Below are 20,856 nucleotides of genomic sequence, written 5' to 3'. Positions count from 1 at the left end.
TAAGGTTTGTAATGAAGTCCTGAGATACAGTTTTGATTCCTAAATGCACCGTGCACTTTTAAGGGAGAAAAAAGAGGAAAGAGAATCTAAAAAAGCATTATTGGTTTAATGCATTATCGCTAAAGAAATTTCCTGTCTTAATCTGCTCTAAAAGTAGAAACAAAACATTAGAAACTGCATTTTAACTCTCGTTCCATGCCCGCTGTCACTGTAATGTAGTCTGACAACCGTTCTGGAGAGCAATCAGGCTTCCCAAGCTGCAAACGGCCCGGGAGGTGACCACCTCTCACTCCTTTTTCTCCGCGGTGCCGAGGCAAACATCTGTTTCTGCCTGGAAAACAGATGGAGTCGCAAAACGCTGTCACCAGGTGGTGCAGGGGCCACCAAACCTGACGTTGTCCCTGGTCTGACGACAATCTCCATGAGTAGGAGCACTTAGGGTGGAGGTTCAAGACATGTCCAAGCTGTTGCCTTCAACACATCATCTTTTTAGAAAGGAAACTTGTAGGAATACCGCAGCAGCTCGGTAATGGCAATTTTTGGAGGCGTAGCCACCAAAACACAGCAAAGATTGACTTGATGTAGCTACATATGCAGCAAAGATTGATGTGAAAATATAAGGGGAGAAAGAGGAGACAAAGTAGGTGGCAGCGGGTGAAAAGGATGACTGGAAATCCTGATGCTCCTGAAGAAAGACCATGTGTAAAGATGCTGGAGGGGCGAAAGGAAGGATGAGGGAGGAGGAGGAAGCCCAGCCCTGCCACCACACATGGATTTGGTGTCACGAGAGGCCACCAGAAGAGATCAGCAGCAGAAGTGCTGTCAGCAGGGAGAGCTTCATTTCCTTAAGTGCAAAGGAACAGGAAAAGCAAAACAGAAGTAGATTAATGGGCAGGGCGATCCTCTGAAACAGCCGTTTTAGAAGGAGGAGAAATGGAGAAAGGAGATGCTGAAAAAGCTAGAAAGTTCAAATAGATACAGATGGGGATGAGGAGGGTAAAAGGTCAAAAGAAACCTCAAAGATGAGGATGGTTTATTCCCATGGGAGTTGATGGTGATAACGAGAGACAGCAAATGAGTCAGGTGAAAGCTGGTGGTGGTATTAGGACACGGATCAAGCTGTCCATGAATTGCGGGAGAAAAACCAACACTTTGCTTGCCAGCTAAAATCATAACTGATTCACAGATAATTGACAGGAAACGTGGAGAATTAACTGAGCAGTAGGTCATTAGAGAAAGGATACCTAGGCAACACAGTGGAATTAATCGGTTATCCTAATTAAAAACTAGCAAACAAAATCAAGACAAATAATTTTAAAAAAAAAATATATACATATATGTATATGTATATATAATGTTTCAACAACCTGTTAGGGAAGGGAAGTGCTTTGTTTTTTTCATAAGGAGATGGAAAGGTCTCCCTCGGCAATACCAACTTGGGCAGCTTTGTTTTGGCAAATACCACCAGAAACAATGTCACACCACATCACCATGCCAAACATCTCTCCAATTGCAAGCAGCTTAATTAAAACCCCACATACTTAAATTTCATTGAAGTGCGAGAAAAGTAGCTGCTCTTCTCTCCCTACTGAATAGCTCTGATTTGTTTGTCCTCTTTTTAATGGAAGAATGTATGTGGAACACTAATTTCCTTCCATAAATCCACAGCTATTACAAAGGCAATCAATTCCTCTCAAAAATGAAACTGGAAGTAAACAATGTAAATCAACATATTTGTTTTGTATATTTTTTTTCTCAATTTGCTCTAAATTCTGTATGTGTATTCAGACAAGTTATTTGCATTGCCATGAGGATCCAAACTAATTTTCCAATCTATCCAGAGAAATAAAAAAAGCATATTAATTTAATATATTCAGCCACTCTTCAAGGAACCTGTGATGAAATATATTTGCTTTTTGCGGTCTGAATCAAACAGGAAACTCTACTGTTGCATATGCAAACGCACTTCTTTAAATTGTCACTAGGAACAGACTTTACTGGAAGCAACATCATGAAGACCAGGCACCTTACACTGGGTTGCAACTGTCTTCCTGACAACAGAACTGGCCAAATTCAGATACAAACTCTATTTTAATATAGAAATGCAAAATATCCTCCCTTAGGTATAGAATTCAGTATTTATTACTGTTAATATAGACTTACTACTGATAAAATACGCTCGTGCAACTCCACCCGTGTCAATTTGAAGTTGTTACAAAGAAAATGCTACCAAACCTTTTCACTGCCTACAACTTATTCCAGGCCTTTGTGCAACTGGAAAGAAAATATGAAGCTGTAAATATGAAGCAAAACCAAAAAATAAACAAAAAAATCACATTATGAATTCAGAATATGGTAAAACTTTAGATGACTAGAAGATAAAGCGTGTCAAGAATTAACCTGCAACAGTAACATCTTCATCAATCTCTCAACTACCAGACATATAAATACTTGACTGACTGCACCTATTTTGTACTACAAGGCGGCTTTTTTTGAATATCACTTAATCTAAGCCCTGAAAAGAAAACCAGACTGACCCTGGGCAATGTAATCCATGTCAGATATTTGGCACAAGATGCAGTGCATCCATCTAGAGATGACTTCACTTGGGTTTTATTGAACTCCGAAGCACAGAGCGTTATCCATTTTGTGTCTTTCTCCACGAGGAATTTGGAAAAAAATCACAATTTGGATTTACAAGCAGACAAGGATGGGATTGAGTCTGATCGCAACAGAGTCGGGATTCCCCACAGGAATCAGCATCTCTCCCACTGATGCCCTGATACGGGACATCAGCATTTTCCACTGCGGCGGTACCATAAGTCTTCCCCACAAGGAAGTATTTCTTGCACTTGTCTTCTCTCTGTGTTACCAATATAGTCAGTTATTTTCATTTTACATTTATTTTGCGATAAAGTCTTATTTTTCAGCACAAGTGTAACGGTGAATGGAGGAACAACACCTGAGGGACACAGATCTCCACTGAGAAATCCCTTGCCACTTTTCCTTGACTTCCAGTTGAAGAACCACCAACTTGGTTCAACCCAAGCAGCCTTGTGGCCAAGCAGAAAGCTGAGTTTCAGTGCTTCCCAACATTTAGCTGGTTTTCGGGGGAGATTCCCCCCCTTTTTGAGGACACCTAAACACACAGCGAGCTCCTGACACCCCAACCGGGGGAAATTCAAAGATGAAGACTGAAGCAGCACCTCCGGCTAACAGCCCTCAAGAACAGAGTTAGTTTTCCCGCCAGGCTGGCAAGTTAGGTCTGAATATTTTTAGTATTACCCCTGGATACAACACAATAAAGAACTGACCTGAGCTGACTGTTGCAAACCTGTAAATCCCACCTGGATTTCTCAGTGGGCCTGGACTACAGGGCCGGGCTCAGCCTTCACCTTTCCAACCCCCTCACCAGTGAGGGAGGCAAAGAAACCACCACAGGATTAAACTGTGCCAGTCCCATTTCCTTATCCTACTTCAGCCCCGGCCTACACCAGAAATTTCCATTGCCCAAATAGCTATTCGGCTGTTTAAAATTGCACCAGCGAGGATATGAGCCTGGACTCAGGTTAAATACACCTGGCTGTACATTATAGCATTAGGCGCAGCCCAAAATGATACACATCTCTCTTTTATATTTTCTTTTAAGTTCGTTGAGAAACATACATTTTTTCCGATCCAAGTACACATTTTAGAGGCCAATTTCTCTGCTATCATGCTTAATTCCTATACATTTTGATAATAATGATGTTATTTTTTCTGATGAAAGCTCACCCCTGGATTTCACTCCAGATTTCTGTTACGAGGATGGCACTGGTGTGATCCTCAGCTCCACAACACCAGCAAGGGGCTGACAGGAACTGGTGGGTTACAGAGCCCTCTCAGTCCAACCCTTCCTTCAAAGTGAAGGACAAGCTAATAGACCTCAAAGGTCAGTACTGGGGCCTATGTTATTCAATATATTCATCAATGATTTGGATGAGGGAATAGAGTGACTGTCAGCAAGTTTGCTGCTGACACCAAGCTGGGAGGAATGGCTGACACTGGAAGCTGTGCTGCCATCCAGAGACCTGGACAGGCTGGAGAGTTGGGCAGGGAAAAATTTAATGAAATAGAACAAGGGCAAGTGTAGAGTCTTGAATCTGGGCAGGAACAGCCCCAGGTTCCAGTATAAGTTGGGGAATGACCTATTAGAGAGCAGCGTAGGGGAAAGGGACCTGGGGACAGCAGGGTGACCATGAGCCAGCACTGGGCCCTTGTGGCCAGGAAGCCAATGGTACCTGGGGTGGATTAGAAGGGGGTGGTCAGTAGGTCAGAGAGGTTCTCCTGCCCCTCTGCTCTGCCCTGGGGAGACCACACCTGGAATATTGTGTCCAGTTGTGGCCCCTCAGTTCCAGCAGGACAGGGAACTGCTGGAGAGAGTCCAGCGCAGCCACCAAGATGCTGAAGGGAGTGGAGCATCTCCCGTGTGAGGAAAGGCTGAGGGAGCTGGGGCTCTGGAGCTGGAGAAGAGGAGACTGAGGGGTGACCTCATTCATGTTTACAGATATCTAAAGGGTGAGTGTCAGGAGGATGGAGCCAGGCTCTTCTCGGTGACAAACAATGGTAGGACAAGGAGCAATGGGTTCAAACTGGAACACAAAAGGTTCCACTTAAATCTGAGAAGAAACTTTGTCTCAGTGAGGGTGACAGAACACTGGCCCAGGCTGCCCAGGGAGGTTGTGGAGTCTCCTTCTCTGCAGACATTCCAACCCGCCTGGACACCTTCCTGTGTAACCTCATCTGGGTGTTCCTGCTCCATGGGGGGATTGCACTGGATGAGCTTTCCAGGTCCCTTCCAACCCCTCACATTCTGTGATGGGAACGCTCCAAAAAAGGTACTGAAGACAGATCTGCTACAGGAATGCTATACAAAGAGGTCGACCTTCAAGCTTCAGTTCTAAAACTTTAGGTGGCCTTGTGACAATGTTCTGAGATGATGAGTCCACCCCTTTTATACAACTATGGGGTCTGAAGCCACATACCCAAAAACTTGCAAATGACCCCGAAATACAACCCTGTGCTCTTATTTCCACAATCCCTGAAGACTGCAAATGAGAGGCAGAAGTCCCAAGCTGTGCTCAACCTGCTTGATTCCCTGGAAGGTCTGAAGATCAGGAACACATTTTTGAATTTCACACCTTTTTAGGGTCAGAAGGAACCAACTGAACCAGCTAATCCTCAGAAACTCATAAAGCCAAAACCATAGCCCAAGAAATATAAATAAGAACATTTATCTCCAACGGTGTTTTGCTGCATTCTGCGCAGTATGGAAATAAAGCCATTTCAATCTTCCCACATCAGTAACTCCCTTTCTCACGTCTTTCTCCCACGGCTGAGGCTCGTGGTTATCTATTAAGATATTGAGTGCCCCTTATTCCATGGATTAAAGGTGGTGTCTTGCTATCAGAAAGACACTTTCAGTTGCTATAATTACAATTCACAGGTACTGCAAATACCGCATCAATAGCAGGAAATAAGAAGTAAGTTCAAATGTACTCCCAAGACCTTAATTGAATTATTAATAACACATAGGCACAAATATGAAAGCTGCTCAAGCAAGTTTACTTCCCAAGGAAAATAAACTCCCTGAAAATAAAGAAATACCTGCCAATGGGGGGTATTTTGAGCCACCAAGGTCCGGGGAAGGGAGGAGATGTCTCCATTTTCACGCTTCATCTTCTCTCCAGCACAAAACTGGGATCTCACCACTGGTTCCATTGCTGGAGGGTCTTCAGATGGTGCAGGGAGACTCCATGTTTGGTGGCCATGCCTTGGGTGGCCACAGGTGTCTCCACCACCACATTTCCTCCTCTTTTCAACATTTTCCCTAATTAATCCCTGGCATAACTTGCTCCCGAGGTTACAGCCCTGCTCAAAATGCCAGTAGGTGTCACTGTGGGCAACGGTATAGGAGGAACCAGCCAAATAAAGTTCCAATCAAAGGGAAAACACTCCCCAAGTTAATTAATATTTTTTTAATATAATTGCTAATTATATTTTTCTGCTTTTACAGATAAAAGTGCATTGTCTGTGCCTCACAGATAAAAAGAGCTTTATTAGAAACAATTCTCTTTCTTTTCCTGCCTCAGACTGTTCAGGGTTGAGACTGGAAATCATGGAATATTTTCAAGCAAGCAGAAGGTTGGATTTTGCTTCTTTGCTTCATTGCCACCAAAATTAACCTATACGCATACATACATATAAATACGTATATTGGTATTTCTTTAACTACTGATATGCAGGTTAAAATTAGGGATTTGGGGAAACTGCTATTAAACTAAACTAGCTAGTCTAAGCTTAGGTGGAAGATGCAGGAGGAACCGAGTCCTTGGAGATGTTAATGTGTTTTTTTCATAGATGTAGTTCATTAACATTCTACAGCTTTGTTTTCTCTTCAAATTTAGAGTCAAAGCATTATTATAGTTATATTTTAAAAGGGGAGCATTTGCTATATGAATGTATACTCTGCCCATGGCGTTGGAGCACAACAGTGCCATACTTTGCTGCTGATACATCGCTAGAAACAAACGGACTCTCAGAAGAGTTATTTCTTACCTAACATCTAGATGTTCTAGATCAATGTTAAACATACCCACATGGAAAGGGATATATATCCCCACAGTGGTTTTGGCCCATGGCCCAAGAGCTGAGCCCCATCGCTTGCAGCGGAAACTGACAGATGTGCAAATTTGAATTATATTTCAATTACAGAATCACAGAATCAACTGGGGTGGAAAAGACCTCAGGGATCATCAAATCCAACCCTTGGTCCAACTCCAGTCCATTGACTAGATCATGGCACTAAGTGCCACGGCCAATCTCAGTTTAAAAACCTCCAGGGCCAGTGAGTCCAGCACCTCCCTGGGCAGCCATTCCAATGCCTGACCACTCTCTCTGCACAGAATTGCTTTCTCATCTCCAGCCTCCATTTCCCCTGGCAGAGTTGAAGCCCATGGCCCCTTGTCCTATTGCTGACTGCCTGGGAGAAGAGCCCAATCCCCACCTGGCTAGAACTGCCCTTCAGGTAGTTCTAGAGAGTGCTGAGCTCACCTCTAAGCCTCCTCTTCTCCAGACTAAACAAGCCCAGCTCCCTCAGCCTCTCCCCATAGGTCTGGTGTTCAAGTCCCTGACTTCAGATCCAATCTTTTGTATTTGCTCAATGTGAGAAGTGAAACGCCACCACCAACCGCCTGAGCCCAAATCGCAGGTAAAAGCAACAAATAAAATGCACAGAAAACCAAAATTCAGGTACACTGTGTTCAAATGTATCCTGCAAAGCCTCCTAAAACTGGAAACAATCAACTAACAAACATGGGAAAATTAAGCAGACGGCTGGTTCAGGGAGGAGATGTTTACTTGGACATCCCCAGTTGCAGCCTGTGCCCTCTCCAATGTCCTACGTGCTACAAAAAATTCACATTCATTTGTGTGTTTCTTAAGAGTTGGCAAATCTGTCAGTGCAAATGATAATTGCAGATGGAAAACATCTAAGATTATTCATGAAAAACGCTTCTTGTTTTTCTTTTCCTCTTTCTTTTATAGCTGTGACAGACTGTCTGAAAAATCCGCTTACAGAGGACATAAAAATATATTCCAGATAGGCCATAGTCAGGTTTAATCCAACCTGTCAAAGATGCCCAAAAAGCTGCTTAACCTGAGAGCGGTGACGGCAAGTGCAGCAGTTTTATAAATCAGCGTCTTATCAGCAACTTATCAGAGAAAGCTTTAACATCCACTCCACCTGAAAATAATCATACAAATAAAATACTGGGGCTCGAAGCAGCATTGCAGGTATTTACATTAATACATATATCCACTTGCTTTGGATGGCTACAGATGTAATTTTCCAACTGACTTCAGCACATTGTACAATTTGCAGTGAAAAGTAAATAAAAATAAAACCAACACTCAGATCCTGTGTTTGCAGCTCAGGAAACAGCCCAGAGAAAAAGCAGCAGCACTTCTGATAGTATATTAAATAATAATAAGCTCCTGCTGTCTCCGGGGAAATCCAGCTCCCCGGGGAAAGCTTCTGGGAAAAAAGATCCCTCTGAAGCTGCTGGGATTTTCAGTGTAAATGCAAGTCACTTCTGGAGAGATTTTTAACATTAATTTCATGAAAATCAGTTAAAAGGAGAACATAATTCCCTGACCGCAGAGCCCTCTGCGACCGTTGGCCTTGCAGAGAAGACCTGACGCCATTCATCACGCCAAGGGGTGGAAGTTGGGGGAAACGGCTTCACGTCTGTTCCCTATAGGGATTTCTCTGGAGAAAAGGAGGTTTGGTTGGTAAATGATGAGAAGGATGATGTCCAGGTTTTGTTAAAAACAAGTTTCTCTTTCAGTGAATGTGCCTGTCAGCTAAAGATTCATATCAGCTGCATTTGCCTGGAGAACCAGATACATGTTTTGGTGAACACAGCAATGGAATGCGAGGTTATTGATAAGCATGGATGGACATCTCACCAGAGGGGCAACGAGAAACAGGTGACCAAGAAACTGACCAACTGTGTATAACATCCCATTCACGTGAATACTGCATATAAAAGTGGGAGATCACGAGGATCTCGTCCCTTTTCCTTATGACCGACATTAGCAGAGGACCTTGCAAGTCGTCCCTGTGAACTGAGGCCAGTGACAGACTGAATCCAGCTCCGGTTGGCTGCAGAGTCCAGTCCAGGACTTCGGGTGCCGGCTCTGCAGTTGCTGGGACTTTCAGGATTGGTTTTGTATATTTTGTATTATTTTCTCTATTTTATTAGTAGCATTAGTAAAACATTCTTAATTTTTCCAGCTCTCTTCTCTCTGTCCTTCTGTCCCTCCCGATGACCTGTCCTGAGTGGGAAGGGGGGAGAGGGAGGGGCTGAAGGAGGAAGTGGGGGGGCAGAGGGGGTTAACAATACATCTGCCAGGGTTTTCTTGTCACCCCACAATCAAAACCCTCGACAGATGAGCTGGGGAAGAAAAGGCGACAGAGATTTTTGTGAAGAAAGAGCAAGACCCAGTTGACACCCAGGGCTGGCAGGAGAACCTGGAAACAAGACCAGGTGCAGAAAATACTCCAAGAGTGAAGCTTTGAAAAGCCAGGGGAGAATTTAGTCACGGCCTTGGGTAGGGAATCATCAGGGCCGAGAGATGATTTGGTGCAGAACTAGAGGCACCGCGCAGCAAACCGCGGCGGTGATGCCCACGAGATCCCTCACAGCCCGGGGACGGGATCCGAAGCAGAAATGGAGCCCAAGATGAACAAGCCTTAAAAAAAATTAAGACTAATCCTCAGCACACTTTGCCAATGTGGAAATACTGAGCTATCTCTAAAGAAAACAGCCCTGCAATAAGCAGAACACAAGCACAATGTATTTTAGAGACACACATCAAAAAAACCCCCACACATTACTTGAATTACTTCCACCACTAAAGCATCACACTAATTGGACCAACAATATTCACATCCCAGGTGTAAGGTACTTCTTTGCATACAATGGTTTTAATTCAGAGGAGCTTCTTGGCACAAATTCTGTTATTTTAAATCAAAGTCATTTTTTTTGGCCTGTTAAATCCAGCCGAGTCTCAGCAAAGCGCCACGGGGACCCAAACTAAGCGGCCCTTGAACAGGTAAGGTGTTTTATTCATAATCTGTAATTCATTCAACATCTCAGCTGTATGGATACTGAACCTTTTCTTTGTGTTCATGATAAGTTGGGAAATGACCTATTAGAGAGCAGTGTAGGGGAAAGGGACCTGGGGGTCCTGGGGACAGCAGGGTGACCATGAGCCAGCACTGGGCCCTTGTGGCCAGGAAGGCCAATGGTACCTGGGGTGGGTTAGAAGGGGGTGGTCAGTAGGTCAGAGAGGTTCTCCTGCCCCTCTGCTCTGCCCTGGGGAGACCACACCTGGAATATTGTGTCCAGTTGTGGCCCCTCAGTTCCAGCAGGACAGGGAACTGCTGGAGAGAGTCCAGCGCAGCCAGCCAAGATGCTGAAGGGAGTGGAGCATCTCCCGTGTGAGGAAAGGCTGAGGGAGCTGGGGCTCTGGAGCTGGACAAGAGGAGACTGAGGGGGGACTCATTCATGGTGATCAATATATGAAAGGTGAGTGTCAGGAGGATGGAGCCAGGCTCTTCTCGGTGACAACCAATGATAGGACAAGTGGTAATGGGTACAAAATGGAACACAAGAGGTTCCTCTTACGTATGAGAAGAGAGTTCTTCCCGGTGAGGGTGGCAGAGCCTGGCCCAGGCTGCCCAGGGAGGTTGCGGAGTCTCCTTCTCTGCAGACATTCCAACCCGCCTGGACACCTTCCTGCGTAACCTCATCTGGGTGTTCCTGCTCCATGGGGGGACTGCACTGAATGAGCTTTCCAGGTCCCTTCCAATCCCTGACATTCTGGGATTCTGTGATTTTGGAAAGGGGAGCAATACCACGCTCTCCTCATACATTCCTAATAATCCCATCTTTATACTAAAGCCTATATCCATCCCTGTTATTCACACCAGCCATTATTTGGTTCATTTTTGTTTGCAGAGACACAGCATAGCCCAAAGGCGATTTCTGCCCTGCTCCCACCCAATAAAAGCAGCACGGTGGGACACACCTTGGGAGCTGGATCCCAAATAAAGAGAGAAAAAAAAACAGCGCCCCAGATCAGTGTCATCTCATTTAGCTTCTCTGGGTTTCACTTCTGCTTGGACGGACAGGCAATGGAAACCATTAAAATAATCACGTGTTTTTTTTCATAGGATGGAAGGGTTAAAGGGCTCATTCAGTTCGGTTGCAAATATTGATTTTACCAGACAACGTGCCCTGTCATACTTCAACTTGCTTTCAAATGAAATAACAGCCTCCGATCTGAATAAAAGATCATGGATACAATAAAACACCCCTGCGGATGACACTGTTCCTGACAAGGACCTGTAAGGACTGGGGAGGATTGAACCCCTTTCCTCTGCTGCGATAACTTCACCATGAGCTTCTTTGTAATTGCCTTTAAATGACAGTGCCCACAATAAAGAAAAATCAAAAGGAAGATTTATACCCAGGTCACACCTTTTACCCCAACACAAGTGCTTAGAGCAGCTTCTAACACGAGCATCACTACAGCGTCACGCCATCACCTACAGAGAAATAATCACATTTTTCTCCCTAATATATTTAAAATTAGATTTTGGTAATTCCTCTGCATTTTGTAGTCTAATAAACACCAAAAGAGGTCGAGCTATTTATTTATTTGATCAGCACTCCTTGTTTCCTCACACTGGAAGAAATTGCTTCTAATTCTTTGAACAGCTGTGATTTATAGCAGAAAATACAGCATGCGTGCACTATACAGACACACATTCCATAGGTTTCAAGGCCAGAAGAAGTTTTTTCAGTAACATCAGGAGACTATTCTACTACATCGCTCTACACGTGGCAACCCGGTACTTTTATTAGACTCTTTTGCATCATTTTTCCAAATGCATTTTCTTTTCTAATGTGTTTTTCCTTTTCCTGGAGCATCTGCAAAAGCAAAGCTACATTTTCACAAATGCCATCTGAAAAATTAACACAAGTACAAATCAAGTTGAAATTTTATCCCTATATGACTGAATCAATGGGGATTGGTTATTTTGTTGCCCCCATGGGCAGCACCTCTAACTATATCCTGTAGCTCCTTGGAGCGCCAGCTGTAATCAGAAAATATAAAAAACAAATCTACTAATTAAACCGAAAGCTAATTAACTTTGCATATTTTTCCTGTTCCATTTACTGTCACCACTACGTAAAAGGAGGATTGTGTTCAGGCTCCGTTAATTAAACAGATGCATCCAAAGAATTTTGGGTCCATCACAGCGCAGAGCAAAAAGGATGCTCAGCACCTCGGGATGAAGCTGGGGAGACATGAGGCAGCTTGTGAAGCTCAATCACGCAATAAAACTTGTTTCAAGGCCGCCCAGCTCCATCAGGGATGAATTTTATTTTTCTTTTGCTGTTTGCATCTTAAATTCATTAATTGAGTTAAAAAAGAATCGGCAAGCGGCACATAATTGAGAGGGGAATTAACGCCATGACCACAGCCAGCGCTGTGATCTGAGTTTTCAGCACTTGGAGATCACGCTCCCAAGATGCGAGAACGCAGATTCTGGGCTTGGCGTCGCCTGCCCGCGGCATTTAACACGTTTTTCTTTGCTTGTAACGCTCAAATAGTTTGGCAGCGCCGTTTGTCTACGGCCACGAACGCGTCGGGATCAATGAGGTGGCTGAATCGCAGCTGCCTGTGTTTGGAGGGAGCACATCGCTGGCGCTCAGACCTCTGCAGTGCATTAAATTCAATTAAAATCATCAAGTGTCAACGCTTCTAATGAAATAATTTCCAAAATGTGCACTGGGAGATATGTGGAATGGAGCCGCAAAGCATGAAAACCTAAGATCTGTTAGTCCAGTGGATTGTATCCTTGATTGAGGGCAATTAGCCATATTTATATGATATTTAAACATCTACTTTATATTGCATATGCAATACATACATACTACATATTTGCAATATATTATATGTAATACATACATATATGTATTTGCAATATATCAAAATACTTGTTATATACATATAGCGATAAATTATACATGTCAAAGCTATCTAGAGCTCTGGATGCACATTAAATAAGAATCCGTTTGATGTGGATTTTGATTTGACATTATCTGCACAAACAAAAATCTCCAGTATTTTGGTAACCAAATGGAAATTGCATTTGTTGCTTTGTGTCGCTCAGACTCGCACATATAAGATCTCATATGGATTAGTACACTAAATCCCAAGCAGCCAAGGAACATCAAATATATGGGATTTAGAAAAGGCTAGAGTTGAAAAAAGCCAACGAAACCATAACTCAACCCCCTCCTGCGTATTTATAACTACAGAACTTTTAAATCACGAATTATTTTCTCCAGGCTCTGTGACTTCTGTCCCTTTTCCCTGCACTGAAATCCCTACGCAACCCAAGGGAGATTCAGGTATCTCAGATAACGCGCCCATCCCTGACACACGACCAATCAACCTCCTTCCCGAGAGGATTAGGAGTCTGAGCTGGGAAGCCTGTGGACCAGCCGCTGCAATGAATAATTTTAGATCAAATGGGTCAAGTGATCAAAATCACAAGCAAATGGAAATTATTTCAAGCGACCTTGAGTATACTTATTGTTACAGAGCTACCAATTTGAGATATAGATCTTCCAAGGATATAAGTTCTACATTTGAACGACTCAGATTATACCCTTGAAAGAGGAAAAGGCTACTAGAAAGTGAACCGACTTCAAGATGGAAGAGAAATCCCTGATTGTTACCCCAAAGGAACAAAGAGGAAAAAAGAACGAGAGAAGGTGATGTCAGCCCAGAGTCTCCCTTTTTTTTTCCCCCCAAAATTCAGGCTGGAGCACCCAAATGTGGGTATTACCTCATTCTATGGGTGTTTGAATGCATTTTAGTTTCCTAAGTAAAAATAAATACATACTTTATTCCTTTGCATTATAAACTGCCCACATTATAATGAAGATGGGATGAAGTTCAACAACACCAAGTGCCGGGTCCTGCACTCTGGCCACAACAACCCCCTGCAGCGCTCCAGGCTGGGCACAGAGTGGCTGCAGAGCAGTCAGGCAGAAAGGGACCTGGGGGTGCTAATGGACAGGAAGCTCAACAGGAGCCAACAGTGTGCCCAGGTGGCCAAGAAGGCCAATGGTGTCCTGTCCTGTATCCAAACCAGCATGGTCAGCAGGACAAGGGCAGTGACCCTTCCCCTGTGCTCTGCATTGGGGAGGCCACACCTGGAGTATTGTGTTCAGTTCTGGGCCCCTCAGCTCAGGAAAGAGATTGAAGTGCTGGAGCGGGTCCAGAGAAGAGCAACAAGACTGGGGAAGGGACTTGAACACAAGCCCTATGGGGAGAGGCTGAGGGAGCTGGGCTTGTTTAGTCTGGAGAAGAGGAGGCTTAGAGGTGAGCTCAGCACTCTCTAGAACTACCTGAAGGGCAGTTCTAGCCAGGTGGGGATTGGTCTCTTCTCCCAGGCAGTCAGCAATAGGACAAGGGGGCATGGGCTGCAACTCTGCCAGGGGAAATTGAGGCTGGAGATTAGAAAGCAATTCTGTGCAGAGAGAGTGGTCAGGCATTGGAATGGCTGCCCAGGGAGGGGCTGGACTCACTGGCCCTGGAGGTTTTTAAGCTGAGATTGGCCATGGCACTTAGTGCCATGATCTAGTCAATGGGCTGGAGTTGGACCAAAGGTTGGACTTGATGATCTCTGAGGTCTTCTCCACCCCAGTTGATTCTGTGATTCTGTGACGAGCCGTAACGCTAATGCTACATATTCTTAGAGAACTGTTTCCTACAAAACATCCATTTGTTTTTGTGATGTACAAATGATATATTTTAATGGTGCCTGATGGGAAAAAAAGACTTTTTGTTTTAACTCTAAGAAAATCAGAAAGTCTATAATCAGAAAAGACAACAACAAATTGCTTCAAAGCCTTCAAATCTGGGCACAAAAAGGTCAAGCTTTCGCATTTTCACAGGTTCTCAGGTTTATAAAAATAAAAGGACTTTTCATCTTGGTTAATAATCTTCTACAGAGAGTCTTTCAATTCGCAAACAAATTTCCTTCTTTCACCCAAGGAAACTCAAATTATTAAGATGTTTCATGAATAAAAATAATGTGCAAAGAAGGCACTTTTTTTCTTTAAGTGATCTGCATTCATCCGGGGCAAAGATATTTATACAACAAATACCAATCCAGGTATTTAATCCCAGACACGCAGCACTTGGATAGGACCAAGGCACACAGCTACGTTTAAGCAACATCTTTTCCAACTACATTAATCCTCCAATATTTAAAAACATAAACACGTTGATGTTCTTTACCAAAATACAGTACGGTGGTGTTATCTCCACATTATCATATTATTTTGCCCCTGGTTCAAGGCTGTTAAGCACTGGAGCTCAGAGGTGTCGGGCAACAAGGTTTTTTAGGAAGCAGCAGCCTGGGGGGTGATGCTTCAAGAGTCAGAGAGAGGTCAAAAATGTTGTGTTTTCAACTGAAGAAAAATAGGAAAAAGGAATAAAAAATAGGAAAATAAAAAATAGAATGATTAAACTTTTAGGCTCTAGTGGTATGTGCTGCCTCTTGCATCCAGACGCACAGTGAAGGTGGGATGATACACACAACCCTATGAAAAAAAAACATCACCCCAACACAGCTTGGCTGGGGTTGAAAGGACCTCTGGAGATCACCCAGTCCAACCCACCTGCTAACACAGGGTCACAGAGCAGATCACACAGGGTCACGTCCAGGGGGTTTGAATGTCTCAGAGAAGGAGCCTCCACACCCGCTCTGGGCAGCCTGGGCCAGGCTCTGGCACCTCACAGCAAACAAGTTTCTGCTCATGTTCAGATGGACTCTCCTGTGTTTCAGTCTGTGCCCATTGCCCCTCACCCTGGCGTTGGGCACCACTGAACAGAGTCTGGTCCACCCTCTGACACCCACCCTGGAGATATTTATAAGCACTGATAAGATCCCCCTCAGCTTCTCTTCTCCAGGCTGAACAGCCCCAGCTCTCTCAGTGTCTCCTCACTATGAAGATCCTCCAGACCCCTCAGCACTTTTGTGTTCCTCCACTGGACTTTGTCCAGTAGCTCCTTGTCCTTCTTCAACTGGGGAGCCCAGAACTGGACCCAGAACTCCAGATGGGGCCTCACCAGGGCAGAGCAGAGCAGGAGGAACAACCTCCCTGGACCTGCTGGTCACACTCTTCCTCATGCACCCCAGCTACCTTTGGCTTCTTGGCCACAGGGCACATTGTTGACTGACAGTCAGCCTGTTGTCAACCAGGACTCCCAGGTCCCTCTCTGCGGAGCTGCTTTCCAGCAGGTCAGCCCCAGCCTGTCCTGGTGCCTGGGGTTGTTCCTCCCCAGGTGCAGGACCCTGCACTTGCCTTGGCTGATCATCATGAGGTTCTTCTGTCCAGTCCTCCAGCCTGTCCAGGTCTCTGGATGGCAGCACAGCCTCTGGTGTGCCAGCCCCTCACCCAGTTTGGTATCATCAGCAAACTGCCTGAGGGTGCACTCAGTCTCTTCACCCAGGTCACTGATGAACAGGTTGAATGGGACTGGACCTAATACTGACCCCTGGGGAACCCCACAAACTACAGGCCTCTTCCGCATACAGAAAAACTGATTACTTTTTGTCCTTCACCCCTTGCATTAAACCCCAAACACCTACTCCCTGCCAAGGAGAGGCTGAGCCAACCACAAATGCACACATTAATATTTTAATAAATATTTTAAAACTATTAATATTTGGACTCAACATCCACTAATTCCCATATATCTTCTAATCCTACCTCATCATTCAGATGAATCTCACAGGAACTTTTCATCAAATGGATTTTGGGGAAGCAATTGCAAATTATTTGCGGACTGTCCTACAGGCATAAACCTCATCTCCTTAAGCCACCAAGCTACCAAAACCCAGGTAAAACCAGAATTAAGTCTTGAGCTGCAAAACCATACTACTTATTGTCTCCATCCTAGTGAAAACCACTACAGGCCTTACCCAGTGTTTTGTGGGGTTTTAATAAAGGCAGCTATTTATTATATTGATGCTTGTTAATATGAAAAGAAATATTAATATAATTCAAAATATGTAATTGAAGACAACAGAAGGATCAGGTTTGGGTGCTGGGAGCAATTCTCAAATCCCAGAACGTGCAGGTCCAGCCTAAAGGTGCTTTGAGCTTGGTATCAACTGCCACAACCTACGACCAGAGAAACCCTTGCCCCCAAAACAAGGGCTGGAAATGGGACCAATCACAACCCTCAAATGTCCATTCCTGGGAGAAGATTTTTTGGCAAAAGAAAAAAACCACAACTATTGTCAGCTTGGGTTTGAATGTGCTAAAATTTAACTCAACTCTTTTGTTTCTACTCTCACGTATTTAAATGATGAGCAATTTCATTGATCTCACACAAGTCAGAAGCCACCGCCAAAGGGAATACCCCTGGCTTTTGTTAATTCTGGAGTTATTCAAGGAACTTGTAGTATCGCCATCAATTCAACAAATGAAATTACATTATCAAACGCTGACCTTTTTACCTTCCCACCCTCTAAAATGTCATTCCCAACTTTGATGTGGGTAACGGGCAATTAAACCAGCTTTTTTTCCCCCTCGCTTCTGCATTTTAAGTATTTTCCAGAAACTTAAGCAAAGAATATAGGACAGCAGCATCACATTATTCCCAGTGCTGTATCAAAAGAAAAAGCGCATGAAATCTTGACATTGAGATTTCCAATTTCCACCCCCCCCGCCTCAAACTGTGCCAAATCAGTCACTTTTATCCAATCCTTGTTACAGCACAGAGGATAAAATCAACTTATTGCTGCTTAGTTGCAATACATTAGATACCGTTAAATACAAAATGCATAATATCATAGTAGAGTGATTTATTTTTTTTTAGTTTATGTAAAATGTGATATGTTAAATCAAAGAGAAACCCAGAGGGAAGAACAAGGGGGAGTTCCATTGGGAGCCACTTCCCAGTACAAACTGGGAGCACCAGCCCCTTGTACCACAGCATCCCCATAAGGGCACAGAATTCTTAACAAACCCGCAGATCCTCATTTTGCCAGGAAACTTTAAGTGTCCCTGGAAAAGTTATATTGCCTTTATTATTTTCCTTACTGCTTGATAAGGAGATTAATGCTGGTTATGTGATCCGAGCAAATTAAACTGTTTTTTTGTTAGGCATGCGGTTTTGAGATAGGGAAATTTAATTCACAGCATATCGAGTTAATACGCCTTTTCTCTCCAAATCTGAACACTTCTCCGGCAGTAAAGGAAATAAAGCTTATCTATGAATATGCAATTATTCTGTATGACAAGCGTCTGATTTGTTTGGATTACAGAATTTATCTGTATACTGAAGGCAAAGAAATAACAATGTCCTATCTTTAAAAAGAAGAAAAAACTTAAATGCGAGCAGCGCTCAGAATCACTGGCAGAGGCCGTACAAACATCTTCCTATAAACACAGGTTGCTCATAATGGCACAGTGTGAGAAAAAACAACAAGGAATGACATAAAATGCTGTTGTACGCAGGCATTTCCCCTGCTTAAATCATACAGGGCTTCATTTTGAAGGGTTTTATTAACAGTTTCTGTTATATTTAATGACATGGAATTCCGCAGGCCCAGAACGGAGCACTATGTGGACAAACTGCCAGCAACGCAACCCAAATATTTTACATCCATTTTGCAGGTTCACTGAAAGGGCAGGTTTGTGTTTGTCCAGGTTTCCTTTTGATTTTATTTAAGTATTAATTTTGTGTTTGGTTGGGGATGTGTGTTGGGGGATTTATTATGAGATACTATTATTATAATATTGTTAATACTTCTAGCCAGGTAGGAAAAGCCCAACTCCATCCAGACCGTCAAATATCTCCACATTTATCCCACCGTCCCTTTGTGCTGTAACTCCTATGGGAAGAGCTTTTCCACGACACCTCCTTTAACACATAACATTGCCCTCTAACCTAAGCGTCCCATCAAATTTGAAAGGAGATGGTATTTTCACACCAAACCAGAAGCTGGAGAAGACTTCCCTCCTGCAAACAGTAAAAAATGATTGTTTTGCTCCCCAAACCGCACAGAAGTCAATTAAAAAAATCTGTAAGCCCTGTTGGAAACAGGATTCACTTTCCACACAGTTCCTCGACGCGCCCGAACAGTCAACCTGTCATTGGGAACAAAACTGTGAAGCTGTTCTTTGGGCAAAGAGAGCCTGGATATTGGCAGCAGAAGCCTCGCGGCCTCCAAACTCATTAGCTCGCAAAATTAAAAGCACTTACCTCTTCAAGGACGTCTGCAAGCTTACTAAGTATCTCCTCAGGAAGGCTCTGGAATGTGGGAACGCTGCAATACAAGAGAAATCTCAATTAATGGATCCCTCTAGACACACCACAAATCCAGCCGAATTTCGTTTATTTTCCTGAGATATTTTGCCCTAGGGCTTAAAAAGCTTTCAGCAGAAGATCAACACATATAATGGAGATCTGATCTTCTCCTAGCAGTATTTTGTTACAATGGGAACCCACTGGCAGCAAACATCTGGAGAACCGCTCATAAAGCTGGTAATCAACTAAGAATCAATTAAGGATTTACTGGAATTAACACATGCCGCAAACCTGCTCAGTCCCTCGTTTGGTCTCTTCTCCTGAATAGCCAGTGACAGGACAGGAGGAAAAGGCCTCAGTTTGGGCCAGGGGAGGTTGGGGTTGGATCTGGGGAACAATTTCTTCCCCAAAGGGCTGTGGGGCACTGGAACAGGCTGCCCAGGGCAGTCACCATCCCTGGAGGGGTTTAAAAGGTATTTAGATGAGGTTCTTAGGGACATGGGTCAGAGATAGATTTAGGTCAGGTTATGGTTGGACTCGATGATCCTGAAGGTTTCTTCCAACCCAAATGATTCTATGACCACACTAATTTTTTCCTGCTCTGCTTCCATCCCATTAGAAAGAAATAATAATTAAAATAAAAGGCAGAAAAGATCAGCTCCAACCAGCTGATTGAGATGTGAGGGCAATAAAACAATAACGAGCCCACCCATCCCAGGTCCAGGACTGAGATTTAATTCAGCCTCAGGCAGGATGAGGGATGTGAAGTTGGGTTTCCAAATCTCCTGCAAGTTCCCTGACCTTGAATCTCTATCTCCACAACCTTACAGGCTGCCCAGCGAGCTTGTGGAGCCTCCTACCTTGGAGATACTCAAAAGCCATCCGGACATCTGGCCCAGGTTGGCCAGAGAGGTGGTGGATGAACCATCCCTGGAGACATCCCAGGCCAGGCTGGACGGGGCTCTGAGCAGCCTGAGCTGGTGAAGATGTCCCTGCTCATGGCAGGGGGGGCACTGGGAAGGTCCCTTGAACCCCAACCATTCTATGATTCTATGACATGGTCCCTGGCAACCAGGTCTAGGTAACACAGCTTGGGCAGAGTGGCTGGACCAGACCATCTCCAGGGCTTCCTGCCAACCTCAGCCGGGCTGTGACTCTGCAGTACCTTGAGATAAAATCTCAATGTTCATCAATATTCCCAAGCGACGTTACACAAAACACACCAACACAATGTACGTTCCAGAGGGAGGAAAGCAGTGCTGTACCTGTTTTAATTAAAAATGCCCATCATCAGTAGACTAATTACCAATGCATCTACATGAAATATTAGCCCAAGCCTAGCACTGATATGCTACAGCCCTACAGATGCTATTTGCAAGAACAGTTTGCTCACACGTTGCTTTATCACAGTCCATTACACGGTGTAAACAGAGTTTTATGCTCCTTATATTAAATTGAGATCCCCAATGCGTTGCTCTCATTTCAGGAATGCTGATGATCAGGTGCAAAGTGAGGAAGGAGGGAGCTGCTGGGAGGTAAATATAACCCCAAATAAATCACATCTTTCCTTTCACACAAGGTAGCACTTTCTATTTGGGATCATGAAACCGCATAAAAGTTATTCTCTGCATTTCGGGGAGCTAAAATACAAACTAAACCCATATGTTTTTTGCAATCCTGAATGCTGGAAGCTTGTGCCTTCAGGGTAATCACCCCCAACCTGCATTTCGTGAGCTATAAATACTTTTTGGCTGCACAACTTGGCAGCTGCTCCTGCACCCAGAGAAAACCCACTAGCAAAGCCCACCAAGCAGAAAGTGCCTGGTCAACTTCATTTGTGAGCAGGTGAATTTAATTTGTGAGCACAATTAAAGCAGAATATTAGCTTAAATACATGCT

At 44.0% G+C, this 20,856-nt stretch overlaps 1 protein-coding gene across 3 annotated transcripts in view; it reads right to left on the bottom strand.

Annotated features, from left to right (window-relative positions):
• Nucleotides 1–20,856, bottom strand: part of PRKG1 (protein kinase cGMP-dependent 1) — a 468,886-nt gene that overhangs the window by 126,914 nt on the left and 321,116 nt on the right. For all 3 annotated transcript variants that reach the window (XM_082054422.1, XM_082054421.1, XM_082054420.1), the window contains exon 5: nucleotides 18,913–18,976. In XM_082054422.1, the coding sequence (XP_081910548.1) occupies nucleotides 18,913–18,976 (64 nt within the window). The remainder of the gene's footprint in view (nucleotides 1–18,912; nucleotides 18,977–20,856) is intronic.

This window comes from Streptopelia decaocto (genome assembly GCF_964273445.1).
Source record: "Streptopelia decaocto genome assembly, chromosome: 5".
NCBI classification, from domain to species: domain Eukaryota; kingdom Metazoa; phylum Chordata; class Aves; order Columbiformes; family Columbidae; genus Streptopelia; species Streptopelia decaocto.
Note: the sequence above shows the minus strand (reverse complement) of the source record. Positions and strands in the feature narration are given on the sequence as shown.